Source organism: Balaenoptera musculus, chromosome 1 (assembly GCF_009873245.2).
Source record: "Balaenoptera musculus isolate JJ_BM4_2016_0621 chromosome 1, mBalMus1.pri.v3, whole genome shotgun sequence".
NCBI lineage: Eukaryota > Metazoa > Chordata > Mammalia > Artiodactyla > Balaenopteridae > Balaenoptera > Balaenoptera musculus.
Genome location: NC_045785.1, coordinates 123,923,282 through 123,937,815, shown reverse-complemented (window position 1 = coordinate 123,937,815; position 14,534 = coordinate 123,923,282). Strand labels below are relative to the sequence as shown.

General features: G+C 39.1%; 1 protein-coding gene across 10 annotated transcripts in view; it reads right to left on the bottom strand.

Annotated features, from left to right (window-relative positions):
* Positions 1 to 13,981, bottom strand: part of DCAF6 (DDB1 and CUL4 associated factor 6) — a 162,891-nt gene extending 148,910 nt beyond the window's left edge. For 5 of the 10 annotated variants that reach the window (XM_036852887.1, XM_036852913.1, XM_036852926.1 and 2 more), the window contains exon 1: positions 13,624 to 13,978. In XM_036852887.1, coding sequence (XP_036708782.1) covers positions 13,624 to 13,720 — 97 coding nt within the window. In that variant the 5' untranslated portion in view covers positions 13,721 to 13,978. Of the gene's footprint in view, positions 1 to 13,623 lie in introns of all 10 variants that reach the window. The other 5 variants (XM_036852880.1, XM_036852944.1, XM_036852905.1 and 2 more) reach the window with 3 other exon arrangements.
* Positions 13,982 to 14,534: the final 553 nt, after the last annotated feature.

Below are 14,534 nucleotides of genomic sequence, written 5' to 3'. Positions count from 1 at the left end.
ACTCTCACCAGTATTATTAAACACAGTCCTGGAAGTTTTAGACATTGGACTAACGTTAAGAAAAAAAAAAGGCACATAGTTTGGAAAGGAAGAAATAAAACAGTCCCTATTGAAAGATGACATGATTTTCCACATAGAAAATCTCCTGGAATATACCCAGAAACCTCTGAGAATTAATACGTAAGTTTTGCAAGATCACAGGATATAAGATCAACACACAAAAAAAATCACACTGTTACATACTAACAATGAATGGGTAGAAGTTGAACTTAAAACACAATACATTTGGGCTTCCCTGGTGGCACAGTGGTTAAGAATCCACCTGCCAATGCAGGGGACATGGGTTTGAGCCCTGGTCCGGGAAGATCCCACATGCCGTGGAACAACTAAGCCCACGCGCCACAACTACTGAGCCTGCACTCTAGAGCCCGCGAGCCACATTACTGAAGCCCACATGCCTAGAGACCGTGCTCTGCAACAAGAGAAGCCACCGCAATGAGAAGCTCGCGCACCACAACGAAGAGTACCCCCCACTTGCTGCAACTGGAGAAAGCCCGCGCATAGCAACAAAGACCCAACTCAGCCAAAAATAAATAAATAGGTTTATTAAAAAAAAACACAATACATTAATAATTGCTCAGAAGAAAATTAAATATTTAGACATAAATATAACAAAATACGCTGAAGATATGCATCCTGATAATTATAAAATGCTGATGAAAGAAACCAAAGAACTAAATAACTGGAGTGATGTACTGTGTTTATGGATCAGAAGGCTCAACATAGTAAAGAGGCCAGTCCTTCCCAAACTGATATGTGAGTCCAATGCAATTCCTATCAAAATCCCAGCAAGGTATTTTGGAGATAAGGACAACCTTACTCTAAAATTCATACAAAAAGGTAAAAGACATAGAAGAGCTAAAACAATTTTGAAAAAGAATTATTGAGGGGAGAAAACGTCACTCAACTTGATGTAAAAACTTACTATATAGCTACAGTAAACAAAACAGTATGGTATTTACAAAGGGACAGACACACAGATCAATGCAAGAGAATAGAGAACACTGATTAGATACACATAAAATGTGCCCAACTGATTTTTAATAAAGGTGCAAAAGCAATTCAATGGAGAAAATACAGACTTTTAAACAAATGGTGCTAGGGCAAGTGGACATTCATAAGCACAAAAATGAACTTCAAGGTAAATCACATACCTCATACAAAAATTAACACAAAATGGACCCTGGACTTAAACGTAAAAATATAAGACTATAAAACTTCAGGGAAAAAACACAGGAGGTAATCTCCAGGACCTAGGGTTAAGTTAAGAGTGTTTAGACATCAGACCAAAAGCATAATCCATAAAAGAAAAAAACTGATAAATTGGACCTCTCCAAAGTTAAAAACCTTTACTCTGCAAAAGACTCTATGAAAAGAAGAAAAAGACAAACTACACACTGGGAGAAAATATTTGCAAACTGCATATCTGACGAAGGACTAATACCTAAACTATATAAATAAGTCTCAAAAAACAACAGTGAAAAAACAACAGTGAGAGACATGAAAATACACGCCACTGAAAATATAAAGATGGCAGGACCCCTCCGAGCACCAACAACCAGCTGCGATGGGACCTGGCCTTACCTGCCAGCTGGCCAGCATCAGCCCAGGACTCCTGCACTGCACAGCCAGCCATACCAGGACCTGGCCCCAGCCACAAGCAGCTGGAAGCCTCTGCACTACGCAGGACCCCACAGCCAAGTGGGCTGGAAGCCAGCCCCATGTACCAGAGTGCCACAGCAATCAGACCCACCACAACAAAAGGGCCCACATAGCCCACACAGGGGGCACCCCTAGGTCATACAACTCTGGTGACCTGAGGGGAGTGTACTTATTCCACAAGCTGCACGGCACGGCCAAAAAAAAGAAGACATAACAATTGTAAATATATTTGCACCTAACATAGGAGCACATAAACATATAAACCAAATATTAACAAACATAAAGAAATTGACAGTAACATAATACTACTAGGGAACTTTAACACTCCACTTACATCAATGGATAGATCATCCAGACAGAAAATCAATAAGGAAACACTAACCTTAAACAACCTATCAGGGACTTCCCTAGTGGTCCAGTGGTTAAGACTCCGCCTCCCAATACAGGGGACACAGGTTCAATCCCTGGTTGGAGGACTAATATCCCACACACCATGAGGCAACTAAGCCTGCACTCTCTAGACCCGTGCACCACAACTAGAGAGCCCACATGCCACAACTACTGAGCCCACACGCTATGGGGCCCACGTGCCACAACTAGAGATCCCCACGTACCACAACTACTGAGTCCACGCGCTCGAGAGCCCACACGCCACAACAAAAGATCCCACATTCCGCAACTAAGACCCGATGCAGCCAAATAAATAAATAAATATTTTACAAAATGGTTAAGATAAATGTTGTGTATCTTACCTCAGTAAATTTTAAAAAAATCAAATACGATGAACTTAATAGATATAGAAAGAACGTTCCATTCAAAAGCAACAGAATACACATTCTTCTCAAGTACACATGGAACATCTCAAGGATAGAGCACAAGCTGGGCCACAAAGCAAGTCTCAATAAATCTTCTTAAGACTGAAATCATACCAAACATCTTTTCTGACCATAACGCTATGAGCCTAGAAATCAACTATAAAGAGAGAAACTGCAGACACAAAAAACACATGGAGGCTAAACAACATGCTACTAAACAACCAATGGATCACTGATGGAATCAAAGAGAAAATCCAAAAATACCTGGAAACAAATGAAAATGGAAACACAACGATCCAAAATCTATGGGACTTAGCACAAGCAGTTCTAAGAGAGAAGTTTAGAGCAATACAAGCCTAGCTCAGGAAACAAGAAAAATCGCAAACAACCTAACTTTGCACCTAAAGCTACTAGAAAAATAACAAACAAAACCCACAGTTAGCAGAAGGAAAGAAATAAAAAACAGCAAAATAAGTGAAATAAAAACTAAAAGATCAATAGAAAAGACCAATGAAACTAAGAGCTGGTTCTTTGAAAAGACAGACCAAATTGATAAACCTTTAGCTACACACATCAAGAAACAAAGAGAGGGCCCAAATCAATAAAATCAGAAATGAAAAAGGAGAAATACAAAGGATCATAAGAAATTACTATGAAAAACTATGCACCAATAAAATGGACAACCCAAAAAAAACTGACAAATTCCTAGAAATGTACAATCTCCCAAGACTGAATCGGGAAGAAATAGAAAACTTGAACAGACCAATTACCAGTAATGAAATTGAGTCAATAACCAAAAAACTAAGAATAAGCAAAACTCCAGGACCAGACAGCCTCACAGATAAATTCTACCATTTAAAGAAGAGTTAATACCTATCCTCAAACTATTCAAAAAAACTAGAGGAAGGACTTCTGAACTCATTCTATAAAGCCAGCAGCACCCTGATACCATAAAATAAAATTAAAAAAAACACAAAAAAGGAAATTACAGGTGAATATCACTGATGAACACATATGCAAAAATCCTCAACAAAATACTAGCAAATCAAATTCAACAATACATTATATGGATCATACACCATATTCAAATGGGATTTATCCCAAGAATGCAAGGATGATTCAATATCTGCAAATCAATCAGTGTGATAAACCACATTAACAAATTGAAGAATAAAAATCATATGATCATGTGATCATCTCCACAGATGCAGAAAAAGCTTTTGACAAAATTCAATATTCATTTATGATAAAAAATCCTCAACAAAGTAGGTATAAAGAGAACACACCTCCACATAATAAAGGCCCACTTTACTGACAAGTCCACAGCTAACATCACACTCAACAGTGAAAAGCTGAAAGCATTTTCCCTAAAATCAGGAATGAGACAAGGATGCCCACTCTTGGCACTTTTATTCAACATAGTACTGGATGTCCCAGACACAGCAGTCAGACAAGAAAAAGAAATAAAAGGAATCCAAACTGGAAAAGAAGAAGTAAAACTGTCACTGTTTGCAGATGACCTGATACTACATATGGAAAGTCCTAAAGATACCACCAAGAAACTATTAGAATGAATGAATTCAATACAGTTACAGATACAAAATTAATATATAGAAATATTTGTTTCTATGCAGTAACAATAAACTACCAGAAGGAGAAATTAAGCAAAAAATCCCATTAACAATTGCATCAAAACGAATAAAACACTTAGGAATAAATCTAACCAAGGAGGTATAAGACTCAGAAAACTATAAAACACTGATAAAAGAAACTGAAGATGACACAATTGGAAAGATATACTGAGTTTGTGGATTGGAAGAATTAATATTGTTAAAATGTTTACACTACCCAAGGCAAGCTATAGATTCAATGCAATTCCTATCAAAATACCAATGGCATTTTTCATAGAACTAGAATAGATAATTCTAAAATTTCTATGGAAACACAAAATACCCCAAATAACCAAAACAATCTTTAGTAAGAACAAAGCTGGAGGTATCACACTCCTTGATTTCAAACTATACTACAAGCTAAAGCAAATAAACAGTATGGTACTGGCACAAAAACAGACACACAGATCAACGGAACAAAATAGAAAACATAGAAATGAACCCACACGTACATGGTCAATCAATCTACGACAAAGGAGGCAAGAATACAGAATGAAGGGAAAGATAGCCTCTTCAATAAATGGTGTTGGGAAAACTGGACAGCTACATGCAAAAGTATGAAACTGAACAAACTTTCTCACATCATACACAAAAATTCAAAATGAATTAAAGACTTAAATGTGAGACCTGAAACCATAAAACTTCTAGAAGAAAATATAGGCAGTATGCTCTTTGACCTCAGTCTAAGTAATATTTTTTTTTATTTGTCTCCTCAGCAAGGGAAACAAAAGCAAAAATAAACAAATGGGAGTACATCAATCTAAAAAGCTTTCTGCACAGTAAAGGAAACTATCTACAAGACTAATAGACCACCAATTGAATGTTAAAAGATTTTTGCAAACAATATATTTCATAAGGGGTTAATATCCAAACTACACCAAAAACTCATACGATGCAATATCAAAACAAAACCCGAGGGACTTCCCTTGTGGCGCAGTGGTTAAGAATCCACCTGCCAGTGCATGGGACATGGGTTCGATCCCTGGTCTGGGAAGATCCCACATGCTGCGGAGCAGCTAGGTCCGTGTGCCACAACTACTGAGCCTTTGCTCTAGAGCCCACAAGCCACAACTACTGAGCCTGCGTGCCACAACTGCTGAAGCCCACGTGCCTGGAGCCCATGATCCGCAACGAGAAGCCACTGCAATGAGAAGCCCACACGCCGCAATGAAGAGTAGTCCCCGCTCGCCTCAACTAGAGAAAGCCTGCGCAGAGCAACGAAGGCCCAATGCAGCCAATTAATTAATTAATTAATTAATTAATTAATTAATTAATTAAAAACCCAATTATAAAATGGGCAGAAGACCTGAACAGACATTTTTACAAGGAAGACATACAGATGGCCAATGCACACATGAAAAAATGCTCAACATCAGTAAACATCATGGAAATGTAAATCAAAACCACAATGAGATATCACCTCACACCTGTCAGAAAGGCTATTATCAAAAAACAACAAATAACAAGTGTGGGAGAGGATGTGAAGGAAAGGAAGCCCTCATGCACTGTTGGTGGGAATGCAAATTGGTACAGTCACTATGGAAAACAGTATGGAGGTTCCTCAAAAAACTAAAAAGAGAACTACCATACTATCCAGTGATTCCACTTCTAGGTAATTTCCAGAAGAAAACAAAAGCATTAATTCGAAACAATATATGCACCCCTATGTTCATTGTAGCATTATTTACAGTAGCCAAGATGTGGAAGCAACCTAACTGTCCATCAACAGATGAATGGATAAAAAAGATGTGGTGCATATATATGCAATGGAATACTACTCAGCCATGAAAAGGATGAAATTTTGCCATTTACAACAACATGGATGGACCCGGAGGATATTATGTTAAGTGAAGTAAGTCAGAGAGAGAAACAAAAATATCACATGATTTCACTTACATGTGAAATCTTAAAAACAAAACAAATGAACAAACGTAACAGAACAGAAACAGACTCATAGATACAGAGAACAAACAGGTGGTTGCCTAAAGGGAGGTGGTTGGGGGGAATAGTTGAAGGAGATTAAGAGGTACAAACTTCCAATTACAAAATAAATGAATCACATCAATGAAATGTACAGCATAGGAAATACAGTCAATAATATTGTAATAACTTTGTATGGTGACAGATAGGAACTATACTGATCGTGGTGATTATTTTGTAGTGTACATAAATATCGAATCACTATGTTGAGCACCTGGAACTAAATTAAGTACTTCAATTAAAAATTGATACTTCAATTAAAAATACTTCAATTAAATACAACACTTCAATTAAAAAAAAGAATAAGAAAATATAAATATAGTTTAAAAAAAACAAAAAGCACATAAAAAGATGCTCAAAATTAACCATTAGGGAAATTATAAATTTAAACCACGAGTTACCATTACACACTTATTAGAATTACTAAAATAAAAAACAGTGGCAACACTAAATGCTGCTGATGATGCAGAGAAACTGGATTACTCATACGTGGCTGATGGGAACATAAAACGGTTCAGCCATACTGGAAAAAGGTATGGCAGTTTCTTACAAAAGTAAACAATGTGCTTATCATATAGTGCAGTAACTACAATTCTTGGACATTTATCCCAGAGATGAAAATTTATGTTCATACAAAAACCTGTATATGGATGTTCGTAACAGCTCTCTATTTAATAGTCAAAAACTGGAAACAGGGCTTCCCTGGTGGCGCAGTGGTTGAGAATCTGCCTGCCAATGCAGGGGACACGGGTTCGAGCCCTGGTCTGGGAAGATCCCACATGCCGTGGAGCAACTAGGCCCGTGAGCCACAATTACTGAGCCTGCGCGTCTGGAGCCTGTGCTCCGCAACAAGAGAGGCCGCGATAGTGAGAGGCCCGCGCACCGCGATAAAGAGTGGCCCCCGCTTGCCGCAACTGGAGAAAGCCCTCGCACAGAAACGAAGACCCAACACAGCCAAAAATAAATAAATAAATAAATAATAATTAAGAAAGCAACTTTAAAAAAAAAAAATTAAATACAGTTTAAAAAAAAAACTGGAAACAATACAAATATCTTCAACAAATGAACGATTAGTTATATATTCATATCATGAAATACTAATCAACAATAGAAAGAAATAAACTATTGTACACACAACCTGGATGAATCTTAAGGGAATTATGCAGAGTGAAAAAAGCCAATCTCAAAAGTTTACATGCTGTTATTTATAACATTACATATATGTTATTTATGTAACATTCTTGAAATGACAAAATTATAGAAAGGGAGAACAGATTAGTAGTTACCAGGGGTTAGCCGTTGGGAGGGAAGGATGTAGCTGTGGCTAAAAATGGGATCACAAAGGACTACTGTGATGAAACTGTTCTGTACCTTAAATATGGTGGTAACCACTTTCATCTATTAACATTAATTAACATTAATTTATTAAAATTATTAGAGAAATGCAAATCAAAACTACAATGAGGTATCACATCACACCGGTCAGAATGGCCATTATCAAAAAATCTAGAAACAATAAAATGCTTTAAAGGATGTGGTGAAAAGGGCACCCTCCTCCACTGCTGGTGGGAATGTAAATTGATACACCACTATGGAGAACAGTATGGAGGTTCCTTAAAACACTAAAAATAGAAAGCAATCCCACTACTTGGCATATACCCTGAGAAAACCATAATTCAAAAAGTCATGTACCACAATGTTCACTGCAGCACTATTTACAACAGTCAGGACATGGAAGCAACCTAAATGTCCACTGACAGATGAATGAATAAAGAAGATGTGGCACATATTTACAATGGAATATTACTCAGCCATAAAAGGAACAAAATTGAGTTATTTGTAGTGAGGTGGATAGACCTAGAGTCTGTCATACAGAGTGAAGTCAGAAAGAGAAAAACAAATACCATATGCTGACACATATATATGGAATCTAAAAAAAAAAAATGGTACTGATGAACCTAGTGGCAGGGCAGAAATAAAGACACAGACATAGAGAATGGACTTGAGGACACGGTGGGGGAGGGGGAAGCTGGGGTGAAGTGAGAGTAGCATCGACGCATATACACTACCAAATGTAAAACAGATAGCTAGTGGGAAGCAGCAGGATAGCAAAGGGAGATTAGCTCCGAGCTTTGCGACGACCTAGAGGGGTGGGATTGGGAGGGTGGGAGGAGGCTCAAGAGGGAGGGGATATGGGGATATATGCATGCATATGGCTAATTCACTCTGTTGTACAACAGAAATTAACACAGCATTGTGAAGCAATTATACTCCCATAAAGATGTATTAAAAAATAATAATAAAAATTTTTTTAAAAATTAAATTAATTAAAATCAGTGCTAAAATTGCATGGAACTAAATACACACACATGCAAAAGTGCATGTAAAACTGGGGAAATCTGAATAAGATTCATAGATCTATCTATGTCAATTTCCTGATTGTGATATATTAATATAGTTGTACAAGATATTACCATTGGGAAATTGAGAGTATATGAGATCTCTTTGTATTATTTCTAACAACTGCACATGCATCTACAGTTATCTCTAAATTAAAAGTTAAAGTACCAAACAAAACAAAACCTTCCCACAAAGAAAACTCCAAGCTCAGATGGCTTCAATGATGAAATCTATCAAACATTTAAGGAAAAGGTAATTTCAAGTCTACACAAACTCTTCAGAAAAAGAGAAGAACACTTCCAACACATTTATGAGGCCAGCATTATCCTGATACCAAAAACAGGCAAAAATATAACAACTGTGAGCTAATATCCTTAAAGAACAAAAACACAAAATTCTTACCAAAAGTGAAGCCAGCAATATATAAAGGACAATTTATCATAACCAAGTAGGATTTGGCCCAGGAATTGAATGTTGGTTCAACATTCAAAAATCAATCAATATGTTAACATAATCTATGAAACAGAAATCATATAATCAACTCAACAGACGCAGAACAAACCCTGACAAAATTCAACAGCTAGTCATGATAAACACTCTCAGCAATTTAAGAGTAGAAGGGGATTTCTTCAATGGGTAACTACAAAAACCTACAGTCAACAACGTATTTAATAGTTAAAGACTGAATGCTTTCCAGGATGAGGAATAAGGCAACAATGTCCACTCTTACTACTTCCTTTCAAGATTCTACTGGAGTCCTGGTCAATGCAATTAAGCAAGAAAATTGAAAACGGAAGAAAAAAATAACATAGGTAAAAAAGGAAGAAATTTTGTTTTTTTGGTTTTTTTTTTTTGGTCACACCACGCTCCTTGTGGGATCTTAGTTCCCCAACCAGGGATTGAACCTGGTCCCTCTGGGCAGTGAGAGCACCAAGTCCTAATCACTGTACCGCCAGGGAAGTCCCAGGAAGAATCTTAATATGCAGTGACATAATCATCTACATAAAATCCAAAAAAGCCTGCAAAAAAAAAAATTTTATAAGAACTAATGAGTAGGGCTTCCCTGGTGGCACAGTGGTTAAGAATCCACCTGCCAGTGCAGGGGTCACAGGTTCAAGCCCTAGTCCGGGAAGATCCCACATGCCCCGGAGCAACTAAGCCCGTGAGACACAACTAATATTTTAATAGTTAATAGTCATTATTAACTATTAAAATCAGACCTTTTTTAGCTTTCATTGAAATTTTAAGACTAAAGAAACAAAATACAAATACTTCACTAACTTTTCCCCAGTAGTTAACAAGGAGGCAAAACTCAGAATTTTCTGACCCTCATAAAATATGTTTTAACCCGGCAACACTTTATGAAGAACTTGGTAAGTCTGAATATAGATGTATTCAAGATACGCTAAAGACTAATCTAAATGCAAAATTATCCATTTCAATACATACTGACCCTAATGATATTCAAAGGACATAGACCTCCTAATCGCCTGAACGAAAGAAGATTTCAATCTCCACTATAAGGCTGTCACTGGCTTAGTGCTATAGTCTGAATGTTCGTGTCCCCCCATCACCCCACCCGGACCAATTCCTCTGCTGAAATACTAATTAGGAGGTGGGAATCTTTGGGAGGTGATTAGGCTTGGATTAGTGCCCTTATAAAAAAGATCCCAGAGAATTAGCTCACTTCTGCCTTGTGAGGTTATGGTGAAAAGATGTCTATGAACCAGGGAGCAGGCCCTCACCAGACTCAGAACCTGACCATGTGAGCACCCTTATCTCAAGCTTGCAGCCTCCAAAACTTTGAAAAATAAATTTATGTTGTTCAAAAGCCACCCAGTTTATGGTATTTTGTTACAGCATCCCAAGTTGACCAAAACACTGCCTCATCATAATTTAAACACTTTGTATTAAACATATAATACATTAGGGCAAACAACTCCCTTGAAAATTTCCCTTAAATTGCTTTTTGTTAGTCAATTACTGTCTTTTAATTTAGAAGGGTTAGAAAGTGTAAATTCAAACTGTAGGCAAGCCTGTCTAAAATGAGAGAAATAGGAAGAGAAAGAAGAAATGTACAGATGATAGTTTCTTTTATAAGTAATGTTTATCTCTATAAAACTGTAATGAAATATGTATGGCTAATAAATTATTATAACAATCATTGAGTTCCAAAAGCACTACTCTATAACTAGTATACGGTATCTTAAGAAACATTTAGACCTAAAGGTGTCTCTGACTCTGGACTTTGACAATTGCTCTTTAAAAAAATAAATCCTCCATTGAAATTTAGATCGGGCTCACAAAGATTACAATCCCTGGCCTAGCCTCTGAATCCATGCTAGACAAAACACTTCATTGGTTCAGGTGAATCTTGTGAATTTGTGGGCTATAAGTAAACATATGCATCTTCTTCTAAATAACACATGACAAATTACCTTTATTCTCACAATATAAAAGGATGTTTTGTGAACTGCAATTTTTTTTGATGGGAGGAAAAGAGAAAATTAACCAAATTTAAATAAAATCACCTGTAAAACATGAATACTACTATTGAAAAGGCACATGCTATGGTTAATTTGAAATGCACATGTTACAAGAAAAATCTGTCAATTGCTTCTATCCCAATTTTACTGTTATTTAGAAGTAATTCATTATTAGAAATACAAATAATGAAGATAAATTAGAAAAATATCTAACCTACAATACTATAAACAATCAAAATGTTTAAATATTGAAGTCCCCCACCAAAAAAAATCTATTTACTTTTTAAAACACTTGGACTTTTTAAAAAGAAGACTTTATAAGAGTACTTCAAAATATCATTTTTTAAAAATCTCATTAATTCAGGCAATACCAATGTGGATTTTGCTGTTTCCTGCTAAGCCAAGATTAGCACTGGAGTGTGGAAGAGATGGATAAACTAAAGGTGTAAAGAAAGTCTCCTAAGGCTAAGAAATTACTCTTCAAGCTATTTTTGAATATTTAAAAAAACCACTTTTAAAGGATGTGTTAATTATAAAGTATATATTACTACCACATTTAAAATATTATGTAAGATATGGAATTTCCTGCATGAATATACATATATTTGAAAATCTATAATTTCGACTTTCTACTAAAGACAGTGGACTCCTACTCTTCAATTCTCCTCCACCCAACACACGAGCTCCACTCCCATTATGGAGCTAGAAGAGGAAGGGAAAAAGATAATGTATGGTTTTATATTTTAATTGACTCTATCATAGATACAGCTGAAGTAACTGAACCAGTAGAAAACATTAATACATAAACCTACATATAAGTACTACTTATTTAAATGCTCCAACTAATAGAGATAAAGGACCACATATAAATTCATTGGTGTAGAACACAAGTTTTTTTTAAGCTAAAATTAAGTTCTTTCTCAGCAAGTAAGTATTAAAAGAAATACTGCACATCTTTTAGGTTAATGGTTTAAAAAAGCTCTCTACTGATATTAAATTTTAAAATGATTAATCACCACCCCAGGTACTTATCCTAGATCAAATGCACAAAAAGCACGTGCAAGGAGGTTCACTGTAGTGCTGTTAGTAACAGCAAACGTCCAAAAAAATAAAGAAAGGTTGAGTCGACGATGACACCTTCATACCGTTAAATACTCTGCAACAGTTTAAAAGACTGTATAGATCTATTTTTACTGCCATGCAAAGATCTCCAAGATGTAATGTAAAAAAAAAAGCAAGTTGCAAAACAGTGTTTACAGTATGACACCATATATTCAGGTCACACACACTCCTACAGCATTTCTACATATACACATGTGCTTGTAAGAATTCAAAGAAAAAGGTCTGGAAGAATATTCAAGAAACAGAGAACATTGTTACCTCTCAAAGAGTGTGTGTGTGAAACTGGAATGGGAGAAATCACAAGGATTTGTGCTTCATTCTTATTAAGTTTTTACAAGGAGAATGTATTCATGTCACTTGAGACACTAAAAAACACGAGCAAGGGAAAAAAATGCCTGCTAACTTCTCTCAAATAACTCACAAACCGGAACTGTTAGGTGTAGCGAAATTTCATTTTCTTTTATTGATTTTAAGTCAAAACCAAATGACATCAACAAATACCTAGCAAAAAGTAACAAAATTGCAAAGAAAAAATTTTTAGTGATGTTGTCTTATCTTCAAATTAAAAAAAAAGAAAAGAAAAAGAAGAAAGAGTAATGAAAGATTGTAGAGGAAGAAAAAAGACCCCTACTAAATCCGTCCACTTTTAGCTCAGGCGTGACCCAGAATCCTCACAAATCCGCTTTACGCAAAACGAAAAAAACTGGACTACCGTTCCCCCAAGTATCGAAGGTTGTTTTTAGAAAGCTTAACTAAGTAACAGTAAATGCCAAGTGTGTTTCACAGGGGTGGGAATGGGAACGTGAAACCCTACACCTCCTTAAAGCGGTCGAAACGACCGAACAGCAGAGTCCAACTGGGAAAGCGCGCGGGGGTGGGGAGAGCTCAGCTATCACTTTCAGGTTTTGGCTCCGAGCCGCACAAGAGTTTACACCGAGTCTGTTTGGAGCGTGGAGTCCCCGAGGGAGGTCAACGCGTCGCCACGGACACCTAAGCCCTCCCGAGACTTTAGGGGAGGGGCGGTCAACACAAACTTAGGTCCTTCGGCTGAGCGAGGAGAGCGGTGGAGAAGAGCAAAAGCGCCAACTTCTGCTCTAAACGCGGCAGCTCGGGGAGGTTCGACAAGTCTTCTCCCGAGTCCCACTCCAGAAGCGACCCCAATACCTTTCCCGGCCAGTACCGTCTGACCCCTGTCCGGCCCCCCGAAGGAAAACCCAGTAAGGGCGGCGGCTGGCACCATGAAAGGGGGACTTAGCCATGGGAGGAAACGGGCACGGGGTCCGTCCGCCGAGGTCCACCCAGCACCTCGGCGTCTCTGGGGCTTCCCTGCCCAGGCGCTGTCCCACCTCCAAGAGCCCCAGCGGCGTGGCCCCCTCCCCCACCTCTGGGCGGCGACCTCAGCGCCTCCGCCCCAGGGCCCCCGCTCACCCAGGTAGCGGCTCCGCAGCCGGGACGGGTCCTCCAACCCGAGGGATCTTTTCCTCACGTCCCACAACAGGTGTGGGCAGCAGCCACCCCGAGACATGGCTCCGCCGGGCCGGGGGAGGAGAGGAGACCACCGCGTGGGGGAGGGGAAGAGGGGGAGGGGACACTCGGATCAACACCCGAGCCGCACCGGCACCATCCGCGCGCCGGGCCTCGCGGTAGCAGCGAGTTAGATGGCGGTGTCAGCGGTAGCGCCTTCGCCCCCGAAGCCCGGCCGCACCCGGGCCTGAGCTCGCCTCATACTCTCCTTCTCAAGACTACCCAGAACATCCAGAGATCAGCAACTGTCCCCTCCCTCGGCACCCCCTCCTACAAGGGGAGGTGGAGGAGGCGGAGGCGGCCTCGACTCCTCCCTCTCCTCGTTCTGGACACCCTCCCTTTCAAGCCTTTCTCGCGAGATGACGACCACCCTGGAGACTGAGGTCGGTGTGTGCCAGGGCTTCCCTTACCCTAGAAAAGTGGGTTCAGACCACTCTAGTCAAATCCTTAATACTCTGGATAAATGAGGAATAGAAACGGAAGAAGCTGAAATCGGAAGTCTCGCGCTCACGAGTCTCATTCCAAAGGAAGCAACAGAGTTGTGCGGCGTCATCTTTAATCGGGTCAGGAAGGCCCGACAAGCCCATTTTATCTAGGGGCCTCCTTAACCAAAGTGAAAGGGGATTAGCGCCGGTGCAACTTCACTTTCCCTTCTCCAACATGGCCTCCGGGCCAGGAAGAAGAAATTGTAGGTTTGGTCTGGACCCCGCCCACGCCCCGGGGCGGGCCAATCACCGCGGGCAGCGCTGCTTGCGCAAGCGCGCTGCCGGTAGGGCGCCGGGTTGTCTCGGTGAGGTTGTCCTTTTGCCACCTGT